General features: G+C 42.2%; 1 protein-coding gene and 1 long non-coding RNA gene across 6 annotated transcripts in view; one reads left to right on the forward strand and one right to left on the reverse strand.

Annotated features, from left to right (window-relative positions):
* The window catches only part of LOC118319711, a 38,339-nt gene continuing 20,098 nt past the window's right edge, over positions 1-18,241 (forward strand). Inside the window, exons 1-2 of the long non-coding RNA XR_004796079.2 lie at positions 1-798; positions 12,988-13,049. This is a non-coding gene — a long non-coding RNA (uncharacterized LOC118319711). The remainder of the gene's footprint in view (positions 799-12,987; positions 13,050-18,241) is intronic.
* anks1b (ankyrin repeat and sterile alpha motif domain containing 1B) overlaps positions 13,403-18,241 on the reverse strand; it is a 157,448-nt gene continuing 152,609 nt past the window's right edge. For 4 of the 5 annotated variants that reach the window (XM_047336143.1, XM_047336142.1, XM_047336144.1 and 1 more), the window contains 2 exons: positions 15,687-15,778; positions 13,403-14,626 (listed from right to left, as the gene is read on the reverse strand). In XM_047336143.1, the coding sequence (XP_047192099.1) occupies positions 14,578-14,626; positions 15,687-15,778 (141 nt within the window). In that variant the 3' untranslated portion in view covers positions 13,403-14,577. Of the gene's footprint in view, positions 15,779-18,241 lie in introns of all 5 variants that reach the window. The other variant, XM_035650160.2, reaches the window with a different exon arrangement.

Consider the following 18,241-nt stretch of genomic DNA (forward strand, 5'->3'; position numbering starts at 1 on the left):
TATACTAATTAATAAATAGTTATTTATTTCAAATTTTTTAAAGAGCTGAAGTATTAGCATTTCTTTGTGTTTCCCTGCGTCTTAGGCAAAATATGCAATTTTTTGCCACAAAGTGGGAAAAAACACAGGGCTGTTTATTTTTAGCGCAGGGAAATTTGATGATTGTAGACGCAGAAAATATCAGATAACAAAAGGCAGTAATAAAATGTGTTTTTAAAATACATTCAAATAATAAATTATATGCTGGCACTTCATTGGCAAATAAGATGAACACAGAGTGCGTGTTATATAATGAGCGCCACATCCTCTTGCCTTTCCTCTCCCTGCCGCAGGGGGGCACTGTCGCTCATAGCGCCTGTTCCGGTGGGATCGCAAGAAGAAATACAGGCTAATAGATAAATACGTCTCACATCTTGGAAAAATACGAGACGCAGGTGAAAAAACGGAAAGCTCAAATGAGGTGGACATACATTCCGAGGACAACGTGGAGGCGGGGGAAGACGGCGGGCAACACGGAAGACCTGTTAACTGTGAAAGTGTTGATGCTAGCCAAGCTAGCTCAGGTGAAGCTAACCTGGTCCGCTGGGCGGCAATTAGCTCACCTGTGGACACCTGCGTGAGCGCTCCTGTTCCGAACTGAGAAGAAGAAGAAGAAGAAGAAGAAGAAGAAGAAAAAAGACACAAACACAAACCAACAGATACTTTTACTGTGTGAAAAAAAGAAGAAGAAAGGATTGAATGTGCCCTGGTGGCACTGGTGGACCAGAGGAAGACCCAGAACAAACACCTGGTTTCAAGGTAAGACGTCTTTGGCCAGTTACCTTAATGTTCATGGTTTAAACTGAAGTGTAAACAGAAGCTCGTCATCCGACGAAGTCACCAGCACAGTGAAGAAGTTCCGTGGCGATGCAATCTGCTGTTGTTCCTCTGTGGCTGGCTTTAAATTTGACTGTATGCCTGTATTCATGCATGTAGGTGCTTATTATTGGAGTGAGCCTGTGAGCAGATGGTCAAAGAATACGTTATAGTATTACTTAACACTGGCTTAGTGCTCATCATTTATGATGAATTAATCTATTAATTAGGCTAAAGAAAAATAATATTTTCCTGACTTTTTATTTTATTTGTTGTTGTCTATAAAATGTGTCACAGAGGAAGTCCTCACACTTGAGAGGCAAACACAAGCAAACGACTTTAAACTTTTTAGTTGAACTAAATGAATGGATAGTCAAAATAGTTTCCGATAAGTTTTGTTATTGGACTACTGGACACATTGTCGGACGGTTCTCACCCTGCAACGGCCTCGCCTGTAAAGTCGTGCACCATTGAACGTAGATCTGTGAACATCTGGTCTGCTGAAAAAATCGTGTTTTATCAGTAAAAACTTGATTTAGTCACTTTTTCAGCCCAGGTTTGTGTTGCAGCGGTGATTGATGAAGCTGTAATGTGATTCATCAGCGCGTAAATAATGAGATTTCTACGCGATGACAGGCAGGTGTGGAGGACGAACGAGAGATTTGCCGGCTGTCAGAAGAGTCACCACGTCCTCCTGAAGGAAGTGTAGTATCGCAGTAGAGCTTCCAGTACTAACCCCCCTCCATCTTTACCCAAGATCTTCCCCGGGTAAAATATGGCTTTCATGATCTCCCCACCTGCTCGTCATCTTGAGGACCAGCTTTGAATACCGGCGGTAAAACTGTCCCTTTATATTACTTTAGAATAATGGTGTGCTGCAGCACGCACAACAAGGGGCCTTGTTATCTGGCCAGAACAGCACGACATTAACTACTTATCCTCTGACAGTAAACTTGAAAGCGTTTGTTTCAGGGTCTTTCAGACATACTGGGCGCCGCAGAGCATCGTGGCTGCCAGTCAGATTGTGGAAGTGGTCCAATCGTGGTGCAAGACTTCCGAGCAGCCATATGACATATGACAGTAATGCAGCGTTGCCAGCCGTCCGCCGGACTTCAGTACATTCTATTTATATGTTGTCGTTCAGTGGCTGACGTGAAAAACAGCCTGTATTTTTCTGTTGCACAAGCCTGTGTATTGGGTTGTATATTCTCCATTCGCTGGAAACAAGAGGAGAGAAAAGATTGTGTCAAATTTAGGGTGTTGTCTTTCATAGGTGGAGGATTGAATGTCTGCTGAGTGGAGGATTTAGGCATGTTCCAGCTCGGATTACACACACACACACACACACATTTGCATAAACGCAAAGAAAGCTCTGCTGTCTTATTTAAAGATGCTTTTAGCCGTGGGCCTATGTGCGGAAGGAATGAGTATCTTAAGTTGTTGCCGATTTCATCCGTTTCCAAAAATTCCCACCTGTGCACACGGCTTTGCCAAGTTTCAGATTAATTAGCTGCGATCCGTTTGCCTTCGAGTGAAAACTAAACATATCTGATACTTTCAGTGCTTGAAGGTGGGATTAGTCTCAAGTATCTGGTTTGGTCTGAAACGGCCAAATCGTCTGGATTTGTTTGCTTTAAAAAAATCTTTCTTTTCCTCTGAGTGCAGATGTGTAACAACATCTCCCATGTGGCTTTTTCAAATGAAAAACGGGGAACTATTGACTTTGACGACTTGTTTCCACTTCTTTTCCAGTGCATCTCCATCACTGCACGCGCTCACACACACACACACACACACACACACACACACACACACACACACACACACCCTGCAGCCTCCACAGGGATGGTGTGAAGTTTTTAAAGGTGTGCACTAACCTCATTAATTCTGCTCTCTCCTACTTAATTAATCTTTGTCTGCTGCTGGAGTAATTACAGCTATCTGGCTGTCTGAGTGTCTACACACTGTCTGACACCACCTTCCCCTCTCGGCTGCAGGATTTCCTCTCCCGCAGTCTCTGATGTCTGTCATACTGTACGCGCTAATTCAACCCGGCGTGGCCGGGAGTAAAAAAAAAAGAAAAGAAAAATGCCATGAGGATTTGTCCTTTGAACTCCTCTATATTCTCTGCCTTAAAGAAAATACTCTTTGTTTTGTTTTCAGATGTGTTTATCTGAGCCTCAGTGTTGATTTAAGAATAGTGAATTGTTGTGGTGAATATTGCAAAAAATGAAGTCGCAGTAAGAGATAACGTCCTGAATTGAAAAGTGAAGTGCAAGCTAATGCGAGCCTGATATTTAAGCCTTTACAGTCTCCCAGTCAGAGGTCTGCGGTCGCATGTGGACTCCCAGGAGATTTAAAAAAAAAAGAGAAAGGTTCTGTTTCAAAAGAACTAAGCTCCCCTCCGGCTTTTCTGTCTGCTGTCTAGGACTTTCTTTTTGTTTTCATTCTCTCCCTCTCTCTGCTCTTTTCTCTCTCTTCTTTCTTTCCTCTCATTAGATTTTCACCTCTCTCTTTTGCAAGCTGGTGGCTACGCAGTGCGCATGCAGATGTGCAGGTTCTCAGGTATAGCAACGCGAACGCGTTGGCACACATTATAAAAAAGTGAGGGGCCGTGAATATGATATGATTGTCAGCTTGTCCTTAAAAGGGAGTGTAAGTGTGATTCTGTTTGCATGGTAGAGATTAGAGATGGCTGAAATTGATATTTGAGGAGTAATACGGCGGCGGTTATTTAAGAATAAGTGTTTGTTAGTTTTCCCTGAAAATGAATCAGCCTGGCGTTATTCTATATGTTCATCTTTGTCCCAAATCCCATATTCTTTTTAGTCTCTGACCTATTTCTGACTCCCTGGCCGAGTCTTTTCCTTTCAGTCCTCTGCTGAAAACGTAAGTCTGTAAAAACCAGGTCACAATATCTAGTTTCATTTAAAAAAATGGCTTGATAATTTCCTGAAACAGTTGATCTCTTTAGTTTTTAAGCAAACATTCCTCAAACAGAAGAAAGTAGTGCATTTTCTTGGGACTCTTTTCACCTATGGATTCATATTTTCATACTTACAGCATGATAGTATTTGTAAAATTGAGGATTTTCATTCCTGTCCCATCCCACTCCCATAAGAATACTCCTGAACTGTCCCACTCCCATGACAGAGAGAAAAAAGTCCTTTCTCTCCTCAAATGGGTTTGTGTGTATGTGCTCTCTCTCTCTCCCATGTGTTGCACGACGGCACGCGTTTCCCTCTCAGGCGCAACAGAGCCTGAATGACTGCCCGCCTGCTGAGAACCGCTCGCCCCTCACGGGAACGCTTACAGCTACCGCTGAAACAAGGACGAGGTCTGGCTTCCTGCGAGGACGATAAAAAGCTTTATGGATGTTTTGATGGCCCACCGACACGGCGGGATTTATCCCGGCACTGTCGAGAGAGAGAGAGAGAGAGAGAGGAGGAGACGGAGAGGCGGAATGAGAGTTGGTGTGAAAAAGATTTCATTATGAAACTGTGGCAAATCGAATTATATAGTCCACTGCCACAATATAGGTAATCAATGAGAAACACTCACTTTTCAGTCCTAGTTCTTATTTTTGTCCCACAGAAAGACAAAGGTATACGTTAAAGGAGCAGTGGGCAAGAAAAGAACTGATTGAACCAGGCAAACTGAAAAAGGCCTGTGTGTGTGTGTGTGTGTGTGTGTGTGTGTGTGTGTGTGTGTGTGTGTGTGTGTGTGTGTGTGTGTGTGTGTGTGTGTGTGTGTGTGTGTGTGTGTGTGTGTGTGTGTGTGTGTGTGTGTGTGTGTGTGTGTGTGTGTGTGTGTGTGTGTGTGTGTGTGTGTGTGTGTGTGTGTGTGCGCGTGTGTGCGCGTGCGAGAGAGAGTGAGTCTCTGACACCCCTTGAGTAGCAGGTCGCCACAATATCATTCCTCTGTGTCCTTTGACCGTGTTCTGATGTTACATCCTCACCCCATGTGGATTGTGTGTCTGTCTGTGTGTGTGCACCGTTTCCCTTGACCTTGGCCAAACATTGGATTCTGTTCCTGTCAGCTGTTGGCTCAGCTGCGCGCCACCTTTATTGCTTTTCCTCGTCGTGCCAGAAGGCTGGAAGCCAGAACTCATTCCAGGTTGAGTCGTTTCCCATTTCTCCTTTGCCGCTTCACCTTCCCTTCCCACACCCATCTGCCCAGATGGTTTGGGGTCCGTGTAGGTAACGCAGCCTGGGCTACGTCACACGGAGCCGGAGTGAGAACTGGCAAAACAAAAACTCCACTTATCGCCATGGGAGATGGAGGAAGTGTAGTGGAAATGAAAGTGGAAGGAGGCCCAGTAAAGAGCGGGTGTTGCATGTGGTCACCCGTGTCTCACCTCGTCCTGTAGCTCACCCAGTCAGGCCAGCAGCTCCCACACTGACACGCCACAGGAAGACGGGGTGATGGCTTACCTCGTCTTCATCTGTCCAGCCGGACGGAATAAATGAATGGAATAGATAATGTCCACGTCCATTGAATAATCTAGAAACAATGTGGTTGCATGCGTTCGAACTTGCCAACACAATATACAAAACATTTTTATTCCTGTTGTCTATTTCTAATAGTACAATAATGTTACAGTAAAATCATCAAGAGGTGTTAATGTAGAGTTGAGCTGAATCTATAACTCGAAAAATCAGTTAGTTGACTAAAAGAAAAATAATTGCAAATAATAGTTAATAGTTGCAATTATGTCTTGCTTGACAAGTAATTTGTCCGCATTGTGTCCCATCAGCCTCTTCAATCACACAGTCACTGTGGCTGATCAGGCCACAGTACGGCACCAAACACACGTCGGCTCAGATGCGCTTGAAGAATTATGAACCTTGAATCACACAAACCATCACGGCAGCAGCTTTGAGGATGACGCAAGGTGCTGCTGCTCCCAACAGATAAACTTTAAATGCACAGATACACACACACACACACACACACACACACACACACACACACACACACACAAACTCCTCCAGACAGAGCGCTATGCTTTAATCTGGTTTTGTACCCGTAAACAATATTCGTGGCGGCAGGGAAAGTGCAGGCTACCGAAAAGTTCAGCAGCACTTTTAAAAGCCTCTTAGTGCTCAGTGGGCTGATGGTCAGTTCTGTCTTACCGACATTATGGCTGGGATATGCATATTTGTGCACTGATCAGATTATAAGGTCCCAAGATGCATTTCCTAATGTTTAGCACACGTGTCGTCTTACGGAGAGCTTAGCAAAACTACACTTTAATATAAAATCCTGGCTTTTTGAGTTCTTCATCGTAGTTATATAAGAGCTCTCGGGGGGAAGATAAAAATCATCTCAGAGGAACTTAAAGGATGAGGTTAAAGGTGAATTATGAAGCACGCAAAAAACTACTAATCTAGCTCTGGCAACGTTCGGCATTTTAATGGATCCTATGAAGGAGAAGCTTCTGACATTAAGGGCACATTTGTCTTTGTTCTTAAAAAAAGGTGGATTAGGAGTAAAAGTCATTTGTTTCATAGTAAATCCAGGTATTTTCGACAGCTGCATCTGAAAGGGAACTGGCTATCGTAGGAAAACGTGTAGCCTGTGCAAATACCTTTTCAAGAAAATTATTATGAAAAACTATTTTTTGTGGGCTTAGTTTCATAAAGCATTTTGACAATATGATCCTGGATCCTCAAGACCCTTGATATGCATTTAAGGGGTTGACGTCATTACTCCCTGTGCCATCACTCTGGTCGACGGGGCCTGTACAAATTGGATTTCAGTCTGGAATAAATCTAATACGGTCTTTTGTCTTGGGACATTTAATTCTAATTATTTAGAAGGCTAGAATCAATAGAGCCAAACGTCTGTTCGTGGGGCCATAAGAGACTTTCATTGGAACGACTCCACTGCCTGTGGGCACACTGGCAGCCTGCAAGATTAGTTTTTATGAATGTAGCAACGCACGATTGGACTTTCGGCCTTTCTGAAGGCTTTTGTACTCGATTTCATGAAGATGGAACTCCGAATCCAATCCAAGCAAACTCAGTAAAGTTTCCGAGGAGATGGTTTGGTGTTGTTGACCTGCGTCTTGTTAATGTTGCTATGGGGGAGCTGCTGTCTGAGGTAGTTTTTTGCTGTGGGGCAGATTTGAACTGGAGTCTTCATTTTTAATGACATATTGTGGACCTACGGAGTCTCGCTGCACCTCACATAACGGCATACAGGCTTGTTTTAATGGAACTGAGAGTTGGTGCTGCTGTTGTTCCTTGTGTTCGTGTTAATTAAACAATATTGTATTATACTGTACATGAGGACATATCAGTGAGTGGAGGGTATTTTGTGTATAATAGCTCACATCCAGGCGTTGGTATTGTTTTAACTTTTTTCAATGTTAACCCTGATGCAGCACCAACACTAAAGCAATATATTTTTTATTTTTTTTTCCTCAGAAATTGGTAAAGCCATTGATGCTGCTGTGGTTACCACCATAAAATATAAAAAAACATAAACCTCAGGTGCTATAAAATAATTCAAAATGTTTGTTTAGTTCCTGAACAGTAGAAACTTGATGGATGTCACAGACGTTGCAAATTTGTGATTTTAATCAGGAGCTGACTGCTCCTGTGGACACATTTTGGTTTGTAGCAAAATTAAAACATCACAAATGAATTGCTTTATATAACATTACAAAAAAAGCTAATTATAGGTCCCCACTTCAAGGCTGTCTCTCTGCCGCCTTTCATTTCGACCAAGCAACAAACAGTCATTTTTTAAATTTTAAAACATGGTTTTGTGAGGAAGCCACTATTGTAATAACTTGTGCCTGCGCTCTTGCACCATTTAACATTAAACATTGTTTGTCCCAAACAATTAGTGCTGCTGCGCTCAGACGCAGGCAGACAGATCTGGAGCAGGCTGATGAGCGGCGTAGTCTGTCTCGCCTCAGGAAGCGTCTGTGTCTGTGCGTTCATGCAGTTTATCTGCTTATCTTCCATGTTCCTCTTAAAAAGGAATAAAAAAACACCAACAAAAAGAATATTTGTTCAGCCACATGCACACGGAAACTAGAGACTGGGAGGAAAAGTCGGTGATGTTTTTCTCTCGTGTCTTCAGATTTAACCATTTTTGACAACAGATGGCTTAATTTGGCCTAATGGCTCTGATCTAAGACGCTACTCTGTCTTTTCAATGAAGGTTGCTCTTTAAGCAGAGCACAATAATGTGCCATTGAGTTTGAAGCAGGCACTGCTGTGGTCAGCGGACTGTGGCCTGTCGGACACAGAGCAGTGGTGTTTTTTGTAAAATAAAAAAATGCTGTAGCTTAGCGGTAGATGAGAAGATCAGCTGAACATCTGTAGTGTACAATTTGTGGTTTTATTAACATGTAAATACTCAGAAAACTACAAACTGTATGTTTTTTATAATGCTCATCAGCAAGGGGACGACATAAGTAGATGATGATGCTGAGATCAACTTTTACCTGGATCATGTGTGTCCTTGCTTTTCTCTTCCATTTTATTATTTGACATGAGCTTTTGTATTTGTTTGTATTCATGGTGCGACAGGACGGTTAAATGTTGCAGCGTGGGAAAAAGAAATGTGTTTAGCCGAAAGCTATTTTCTCTTTTATACATTTTAATTCAGAGTGAAACAAATGGAAAAGTAAACTGTGTAGCAAAACAGGTAGGATGCTGTTCTCTGTTGCAATTAAGGCTAAAAAGATGAGTGTTTTTTATATTAACATCTTTCGTAATGCAGCTTAAGCTTCTGCTCTTCTTCTTTGGCATTAATATTTGATCTGCGTTTTCTCTTCATAAGTTGTTTGTGATCTCTGCCTTGGTGATTCTTGCGTACCGACCGGGAAGGTGACATAAGCAGCTTTATGCGACGGCTCGGCTTCACCACTGTCACATTGGGTGACTGCTGGAAGACGACTCGCCATGAGCCTGCAGCGTCGTCTTAGCTCGAGGTGTTTTGGACCAGGACGGCTGGCGAGAGCCCGTCAGCTCTTATCGCAGTCATGCCAGTTGAAGTTTCTGTGTTCTCCAGGTTAGATGATCATGCAGCTTTCCCACATGCTGTAACACCACCCACCTTTACATTTCCGCACTGCATTCAGCTACACAAAATGCAGCAAATTGCCGTTATGTAAAATGCCTCCTCTGAGCCTTTTTTGCAGTGCTGTCAAATCTCATTTTGCTGCAGCACTTAACCTACACGCTTATCCCCCGTCTCATTTGGCACTCTGAGCAGACCTGGGCAAACAGACTTAAATTCTGTTTGATGCAGGCTTTCTGTACAAATGTGCACAATCAGTGAATAAAAAACTTGACGCACATCTGAGGTGATTTTCAGTTTCCACCCTCGTTCCAACTCTATTTCGACCAATTCTCCGTGGGTTTGAACGCAGGCCAGAAGCGCTAGTTGTCCTTATTTAAACGTTCAGAGTCACGCAGCTGGAGCCACAGTGGAAGTCAGTGCAGAGGGGAACTGGGGAATTTCCTGGAGGTTGCTGGGTTGAAGGGACTAGTTGCTGGTGTGTGTGGTGATGCTTCAGCTGAGGTTATTTCCTCTTTGTTGCCTCAGGTTTTAAGCGGAGTTACAGATATTGGACTTGGAAGTTGGAGCAGTTTTGTCACAGACTATTGATGAACAATTTCTTTGTTTGTCCGCTGCAGATCTTTCTGTTGCTATGACTGTTGAGCGATTATTTTCATTATCGATTATTTTCTTGATTAATCGATTCGTTTTTTGCTCCATAAAATGTCATTAAATAGTGAAACATTTTGTTTTTGAGTTTTTTTCCTCATAAAAAAACTACTTACACTGATTAATATATTATCAAAGTAGTTGGTGATTAATTTAATAGTCAATTACTCATCGATCAATGAATTGTTGCAGTAACCAAGCGTGTGTCTCAGTTTCTTTTTGGAGGACAGTGCAGAATTATTTTGTCCAGGGATAAAAATCTGTACTGCGAGTGTGAGTATGCCCAAGTGTTTATGTCTATAACTTTTATTATTTTTTGCACATTGTGAGCCAAGCCCAGCAGTATGTGTGTGTGCCCGCCTACCTTTTGTTCCAAGTCTTTTGCAGAGGCAGTTTCTTCCTCGATCACCCACTTTCCGGCCAGTCACTTTTCACGTTGGACTCGTTCAGTACATTATGATAATGCGAGAGCTGTTGCACCACATCTGCCAGGTGCAAATACAGTGTTTTGTTGTTCAGCCACTCAATTACCAAATGCAGCAAATTGTCTTTATGTAAAACAGGGTTTTTCGGTGCAGATCCTCCTCCCATCTCTTGTCCCTGTTTGTGTATAACAGGAATATGATGTGGGAGTGTACACAGGAGGAACAGCATGAACCTGAATCTAAATGTGATCACAGAACAGCTGCTTTTACCCTCAAATGTGTTAAGTAGTTAGTAGCTCTCTGATTGAAGCTTTCCCTATTGAATGAATGGCAATTATTATTATTATTATTATGATTATTACTGTTGTCGCTACATGAGCAGTTTTCTGCATAGCTGTCTCGTTTTGCCGGTAGCCATGGCCAGCGCACACCATCTGGAAGTTTGGCCCGTCTCTCGCAGTCTGACTAGGAGAGACAAAGCGTGTACTGCAGACACTAGAAATCTGTTCACACACCACCATCATGCCGATGCCAGTTGTTGTCTTTTCACGGCGCTGCAGCTTTTCTGCATGTATTCACGTCTTCCCTCCTCACTGTGCCCCCCCTCTCTTTGCTTTGTTAAGTCCTGCGCTCCACCTCTGCCAGCACTCAAAATAAAATCGAGCTGTTGGAGCTTTGGGGGAGTCTAAATACAGCAGCCGCTGGACCACTCTGCACTTGTGGTCTAATCTTCCAGAAATAATGTCTTGAATTACCTCCCACTCCCGTCCCGCAGTGGTCTGCTCTTTTCCAACAGTATAATATTTTGTCAGTTCTCTACACAATGCACCAAACCGCAGCCTTCCTCCTCCAATCTCAGAAAACAGCCTCGTGGTCGTTTCCATTGGCTGCAGATTGTAACTGTCCGGCCCGCAAAACGGATCACGAGTCTTTTCATTCGGTGGTTTATGGTTCATGACAAATGCTTGTTCAGCCGTTCAGATACTCACTGTTAATGTCAGCCCACTGTAGTTTAGTAGACACTCAACCACAGGCGCTCGTCCTCACTGCCACACGTGATCAGTTTTTTTATTCTGGCTTGGTGAAATATGGTGATGGTGTGTCTCCTCCAGTAACACCAGAGTTGTTGTGGAGAGAAACCAGTTTAAACCAGAGATATTTGTGTAGCATAGTGTAGTTTAATTAGACAGTAGGTTAATTAGGGTGATTAAAATTAGGTTTAGCTTTTAATTAGTGTCTTGAGTAACTCCACTTGAAATTAAGTAAAAACTCTGAACACATTAACCATACCACAGTTAAGTTGAGAGCTGCAATGATTAGACAATTAATTGTTCAAGAAAAAAAAAGGCAAATTTCAGACTCTCTTTGGCCTCCACGTCTTAAAATGATCATGAACAAAATATATCATATCTCTGGCTTTTAAAGGGTTAGTCAAAACTAGACGTCTTCTGATTTGAGTAAAAAGCAGAGGGAAAAATACATTTTTACTTAAAACAATTAATCAAGTATCAATTAAACTGAAGTCGCAGCCCCATTCAAGTTTAATCCTCGATGGAACCTTGATGGAATTGGTATAAATTTGTTTACGCTCATATGTTTTTCATTGTAACCAGTCTAAGTGGGGAAAAAATACAAAGAAGTAGGATTCATTAAATGGTTTGGAAAGAGATTCCTTAGAGCTCAGTAAAAATGCAAACCAGGAACACAGTTCTAACAGAACCTGGCCCCATAGTAACTAATGGAGGATAAATTAATATACATTTCTGATGACATGAAAACATTCTAAATGACTGTAGCAGCCTCTGTTGACCTGACATGCTCTTAACTTTTTCCACTTGCCATTGTGGATCCTTTTAAACTATGAACATGTTTGGGTTTATTATCTGGCTGGAAGCCCCGTCAGTCAAATCCGGGCGGACCGTGTGGTGAGAAGAGCCAGAGGGGCTGCGGCTCCCAAACGCTGCCAGCCTCTTCATGTTTGTTTAATCAAATCCTGCATGGCTAAGCTTTGTTTGATTATTTTTTTTCTTTTCCTTTAATTGCATAAACAGATCCATTCAGTTGGCTAATGTTTGTTGATAACTGATTAAATGTTCATATGTGAGCTTTCATCTGAAGCTTAAACTCATTTAATATTTCATTCATACATTTGTGTTGCACCTTTGGTTCATTTCACACCTGTGTGCTTTAGTGTCAGATTTACAAAGCATAGAGGAACGATGAGCAATGGAAGTTGGATTCGTGATGACATACTATTGTGATATTAATAACATGAGTCGATTCAGGTGCAGTGTTCGAAAAAGCGTAATATTATCTGCCTGTTCAGTGGAACAGATTGAGATTGGGGTTGTTTTGTTTCGTATATGGTCAATAAATGGCTGTTGTGATGGTCTGCTGTTATTTATAATGGCAGCGTCGATGTATGTTTGTGCTTTATTCAATGTCACGTAGAGGCCTATGGGTCAAACCGTGCAGGGATTTGGTCGCCATGGAAACTAGCACCAGGTTTCATTACCACGGGTATGAAAAGTATCAGTCGAGCTGTCTGGTGGCCAGTGGAGAGAGTTGATTGAGCGAACAAGAAGGCTGACCCTGTGGAGACCTCTCCGTCAGAGTCCATGTACTCCTGAGCTGTCCAACTGTAAAAGAGTATTAAGTCGCAAATTGTACTGCTGTGTGTGAGGTTTTACTTCATCAGTTCATTATATATATTGTGTAGACATCCTATAGATAAATACTCCTTAAACTAATCACAGACATTTTTTTTTACCATAAAACCTCATATTAGCTGTATGGCAGCAGTGTGTAAAGCTTGTCACAAAGTTTTACCACTGATGTCTCTGTCATGTCAGTTTAGGTGAAAAGAAGAAACGTGTCCTCACAGCGGTACAAATACACACCTACAGGTTCGGAGGAAACTTCTGAGAAAAGAGTTTAATGTCAGATCCTTAATGATTTGATGTGAGCAGTAGAAATTAATTATTTTTAACCTTTTTGTCTCTTTCTCTTTGTGAAGATTTTCTCCCAAGGAGCTGGGATAGCGAGTCGAGGAGTCATCAGTGTCAAACTTAACATGAGGTATGTGACACTCACAACATCCCTTCATACACTGTTGAAAGTAAGGTTTGTTTGTCATTACATGGCTCGTGAAGCTGACAAAACAAGACTTTTGAAGTCGTTCACCTTGTATTCAGAAAAACTAGGATGGATATATTTTATCAACTAAAATGATTAAGCGTTAAGTCGCAGGCCTAGTTTACAACCGTTCAGCTCCGTTTACAGTCAAGGTGACATGGTTGCAGATTTCTGCAATTACTTTGGTAGAAAAGATCCTTTCAAGATTCCCTTAAAAAACTCTAGTTTATAAGACCTTTTTTATGTATTGGCGGAGGAAAGAAAATAACTGATGACAACTTTATCTCGAGGATAAATAATGGTTGTACAAGTTGTATTTTATTTCATGTGCTTTACAAGGATATAAATAATGGCCAAAATTACAAAAATCAGTGTGCTGGAAGCCCAAGCCTATGTACATTAGTTGGTCAGCAGTGATGTCACCATGTAACCCATTTCAGTTTTCACTCAAAATACAATCTAACACTTCTCTTTTGTTTTTTATCTTCAACCTTTATTTTGGTACCTTGTTTCCAGTGCCATGTACTGCAAATCCTTTATTCTTTTACATTACACATATGAACAATGAGTTGGCAAAATATCTATGTACATTTTATAACTGGATGACATGTCATCCAAATGATACAGTAATACTGCGTTTAAAATAGTAGATCTGTTAGATAAGAGTAGAGCCCCATGAGAAATGACGGAGGGTTGACCTGACGAGTTAGCGAGCCACCTGTAACATTCACTCAAGGACTATCATCTACTTTGAGATTATTATTTTTTTTAAAGGATGGCCATCATTCTCAAGCTCAACAGTTTTCATCTCAGCATATCATAGAAAAATAATGTAACATTAAGACAACAGTAGACAAGAATTGCACAAGAATAAACATAATCATCAGATAATACTCTCATATTAAACATTAAAATGTCGGGCAATACGAATAGAATACTTTTTTTAAACAGATGCAGTTTTGTTCACATAGGTTCATCGTCAGTTACGACGACGCACCTGTTGCGGTTGAAGCGTGTTGCAGCTAGTCCAATCACATTTACACGCTTGTGCATATATCTCTTATTTTCTGACTGTAAAGAAAACAAAAAGAGCCAGCCAGACATCCTCCAACACATTCCCATTCCAATATTGACATGCCCAGTGGTGCCCTTAAAGAGCCCATTGTATATTACCAACCGATGCCCTCTAACCTCTCCAAAAGTTCAATGGTCATGCCTCCCAGCTGGCTGCATAAAACAGATGCTGCTGTAGTTGCAGAAAGTTGAGGCTGCTTCAGATAAGTGTACATTCAGAGCAGGCAGTCCTGTGAGTGTGTGTCTATTGGTCCAACGTTTACTGTGTCGAGCATCATGTGAATGATGGATGTAAATTTTGTTTGTAGTCAACCTTAAACACTGGAGCGTCCATGTTTGTAGTCCGTTGTAGTCCTTTTTGCATTGTATGTGTGACAAGGTCCTTGTTTAGGGCTGGCTACATTCTTTGTATTCCACAGTAATAGACATGAGCGTCCGGCATTGCCCTGCAAATGAGATGACATCACTTATCGAGAGAGCCCTCACACCCTGCCTCTCCACCGGCCCACCTGCTTAGGAAAACCAAAATGGCCACCATGCGTCTCACAAGCCACATGCTAAAACCTTTAACATACAAGATTTTTTCCCCCAAAATAAAATTATGTTTATGACCAGGGGGTGAAAAAAATGTGGTTAAAATAATTCTGAACATACGTACAATAAAAGCCCAAAATCACCAACATCTTCCTGTCAAAGTTTAAAGCTGTTTATCAAAGAAATTAGTTGTCATAGTTTGTTAGTATTCAAAAAAAATAAAGATAAAGAATAATAAAGATAAAGAATAAAAAAGTTGAAATACATTCTGGTAGCCTGCTGGATGAACCAGTCAGAGTTAGACTGTGCTACATCACCTCCTCTTTGATTAAAAAAAGTCTGAGCTTTCCTCCAGTTGTCATGTAAGACAACATCCCTCCACATTGTCAGCTCCCACACTCGGCTCAACATACAGCTAAAACACTGTTACGGCTCTTAGCAGTATTCTGGTTTCAAATCTTTCAAGTTGTCGGGGCTGAAATGTAGATAAAAGCAAGGGATGGAGGCAGGAGGAGAGAGACGACTCGAGAGGGTTTCACCCGTCAACAGGAAGCAAAAACAAAAAGCAGACCAACCAACTGGCTGACTGACCGACAAACAGGAAGTGGAAAAACGGAGCTGACCATTCCCCCTACAGGTGGAGACAGAAGTGCACCACACCCCTGGATTCAAAGGTCATGCGCCAGCCCTGCAGGCAAGAAGATAGGGCGCGGGCCAGAGAGGGGGAGAGCAGAGACAGGAGAAAGAAGAGACAGTGCAGCGCCAAACGTCATCATGCAGTGGACAGGCTCGGCTAATGGGGGCGTGGCAGGATGTTTCGTTTTTTATGTTTCAGCCGGCGAGGTGACACGGCAGCGTGCGTCGCTTGAGCCCAACTCCGGGGCGGGGCCCCGGTACAGGGCAACCTCTGAAAGGCACACACACACAGGAGTGGACAAGGCGGGTGTATGTTAGAAAATAGTGGTCTCGTACTTGGTGTTGACTCCTCTCTTGGCCTCCTGACCCGGCTCCACAATCCACGGCACGTTGGCGTGGCCCTTCTGGTCCATGGACGGCTGCTCCATCTGACACACACACACGGAGGAGGAGGGGAAATGGAAACAGGAAAAAACATTAAAATAAAAGAAAACTAGGAGCAGAGAAGAGGGACAAGGAAACGTGGCTCGCATTTTTCGTTATTTCTGAAAATTATATTTTTTGGCCATAGCATGTTTTCAGATCAAACAATCGATCAGTCATGACATATTTGGAATGCCAGTGGCCGTTTCGAAAATGGACATTTTCCGATTCAATTGCATACCAATAAGGTCAATGGAAACAGCAGGTCGAATGAAAGAGTGGAGGATGTGATAAGAGTAATGTACAGTAATGGAAAAAATGAAGAAGCAAAACGGGAAAAGACCTGAAACCCAGTGTGACGTTCCAAGAATATATCCTTTTAAATGTATACATCTGTAAATAGATCCTGCACGATTTCTATTATAATGGTAATGTTTATGAAGTGCGTTCAAAGAAGAAGTGACTTAGAAGCAAGTCAAACAATCTATAGAAGAAAGAAGCCCACAGCAACAAGGGGTTGATTTTCAGATGAGTTGGGGGAGGGGAGAGACATTTTCTACAAAAAGCATTAAAGTTGCATCATAGTCGTAGGTGTGGTTCTGAAGTAAACCAACAGTGCCATGTTTATCTTCTCACCCCGTACTGCAACAGCAACAAAACTATCTATAGCATATTACAGTTCTCTATTCTTACTCACACTCGGACATCGCCAACAAGGCTTCATAATCTTGTTATGGGGTTACAGGATTAAGGACAGATGCAAGTGCCACGGCATCATCATGCTTGGTAAACTGTTCCAGAGCAACACCAGCATCAATGTAATCACACACACAAAGCTGCTGACGGATGATTGTCATCCTTTAAATGTGTTTTTCTGAGGAAGGGTCTGAACAACACTTGATGTATTGCTGCAGAGTCTAAATCCAGTGTGGGATTTGCTTCTACAAACCGTTTTCAACCTCTGCAACCCAAGATGATGCAAAACATCCTGTATGCAATGGAAGGCTAATGCACATTTGAATAATTTCTTGGCACATTTTATGCTCTGGTAGCGCCGACCTCTTTTGATGACCCTTTAAAAACTCAGCTGCCTCGTTTGCAAGATGAAGATGGGGGAGGATGTGGGTCAGTAAAAATACCTCCATGCGTAAAAGCTCATTAAAGTACTGTCATTGCTCCAAAATCGTTTTATTCATATATTTACCACCTAAATGTTCATCTTTAAGGTGGCAGTGTATCAAGGGGTTGAATCATATAAAAAGACACCACAATGCAAGACCGACCGTTGTCACATCTGTCTTTTTACTAGCAATGCCACTAACTGTTGATATAGAGATAGTTAGTAATTGAAGAATGAGACAAAAATACTCACTGCAAAAAGGACACACATGGGATGCAGTCAGTTGAAAAAAAGAGCGACGGATCAAAATGGAAGCACTTACAGATGGCGCTTTCTTCTTGATTAAAAGAAAAGTCATGTGGGAATAAAGAGGAAAAGAAGGAAAAGCGTGGAGGACCTGAGACTGAGCTTTGTGAAGAAGATGGAAGAGTCGAGGGGGAGGAAAGGAAGGGTGGACAGGAGGCCGGTGAGGGGTGTAAATGTGGCCCAGTGACCAGCGGCTGGAGGGGGACATGACCTACAGGGGCAGAGGTCACATAGAGGTCAAATTGGGCGGCAAGGCAAAGGAACCACAACGATGACAGAGTAGCTGCATGGCAACAACGCTTCAAAACCAAAGCAAAACCCATGTGGAAGCAAAGTCATCGCCCTGGCAACAGCGCAGGCATTACTGAAAAACAGCAAAACTCCAGATAGAGTACACCACATTTATATAGCAACTCCTGCATGGCAACAACGCGCCCAACAAGATGAACATGGCACAGCAAACTGACAAAACATCACTCTGCAAAATCATCGTCACCACCCAGACGCAGTTACATTTTTTTTTGTATTGTCAAGAAAAAACCAGCCAATGTTGTGAGATAGCTTGTAGTTGTTATTCTCTTCGACTGCTAAAAATGAATCCGCTGCTTGGAAACAAGCTATTTTCGCATCTCTGACGAGCTTTTTTCACTTCACTTCAGGAATACAGAATTGTCAATCTCACACGGTTAAGGATTCCAACGTCATCTTGAAGCTTCTCTCAGATTACACTAACATGCCGATGCTGATCAAAGACAACAGTGTCATATCAGACACGCTCACGCTCACATGGGTAAGTTAAGTGGATGTGGAGGGAGATTTACAAGCAGAGCTCCTCAGATAGCACACAAAGAACATAAAAATGATAATCAGAGGGTGTGAAGAAACTGGTACTTCTGGGTAGAAAAACAAAGCAACAGTATTTTAAGCACAGTGGCTTCAGAGGTGCTGCAGCATGGAGATTATGGCTGGCAGGTGGCAGGAATATTAAGTGAATCCTGCAGTATGCCCTGCTGCGCATCACAAGCCATTGACTACAGGCACA

The sequence above is a fragment of the Scophthalmus maximus genome, chromosome 12, assembly GCF_022379125.1.
Source record: "Scophthalmus maximus strain ysfricsl-2021 chromosome 12, ASM2237912v1, whole genome shotgun sequence".
Classification (NCBI taxonomy): Eukaryota; Metazoa; Chordata; class Actinopteri; order Pleuronectiformes; family Scophthalmidae; genus Scophthalmus; species Scophthalmus maximus.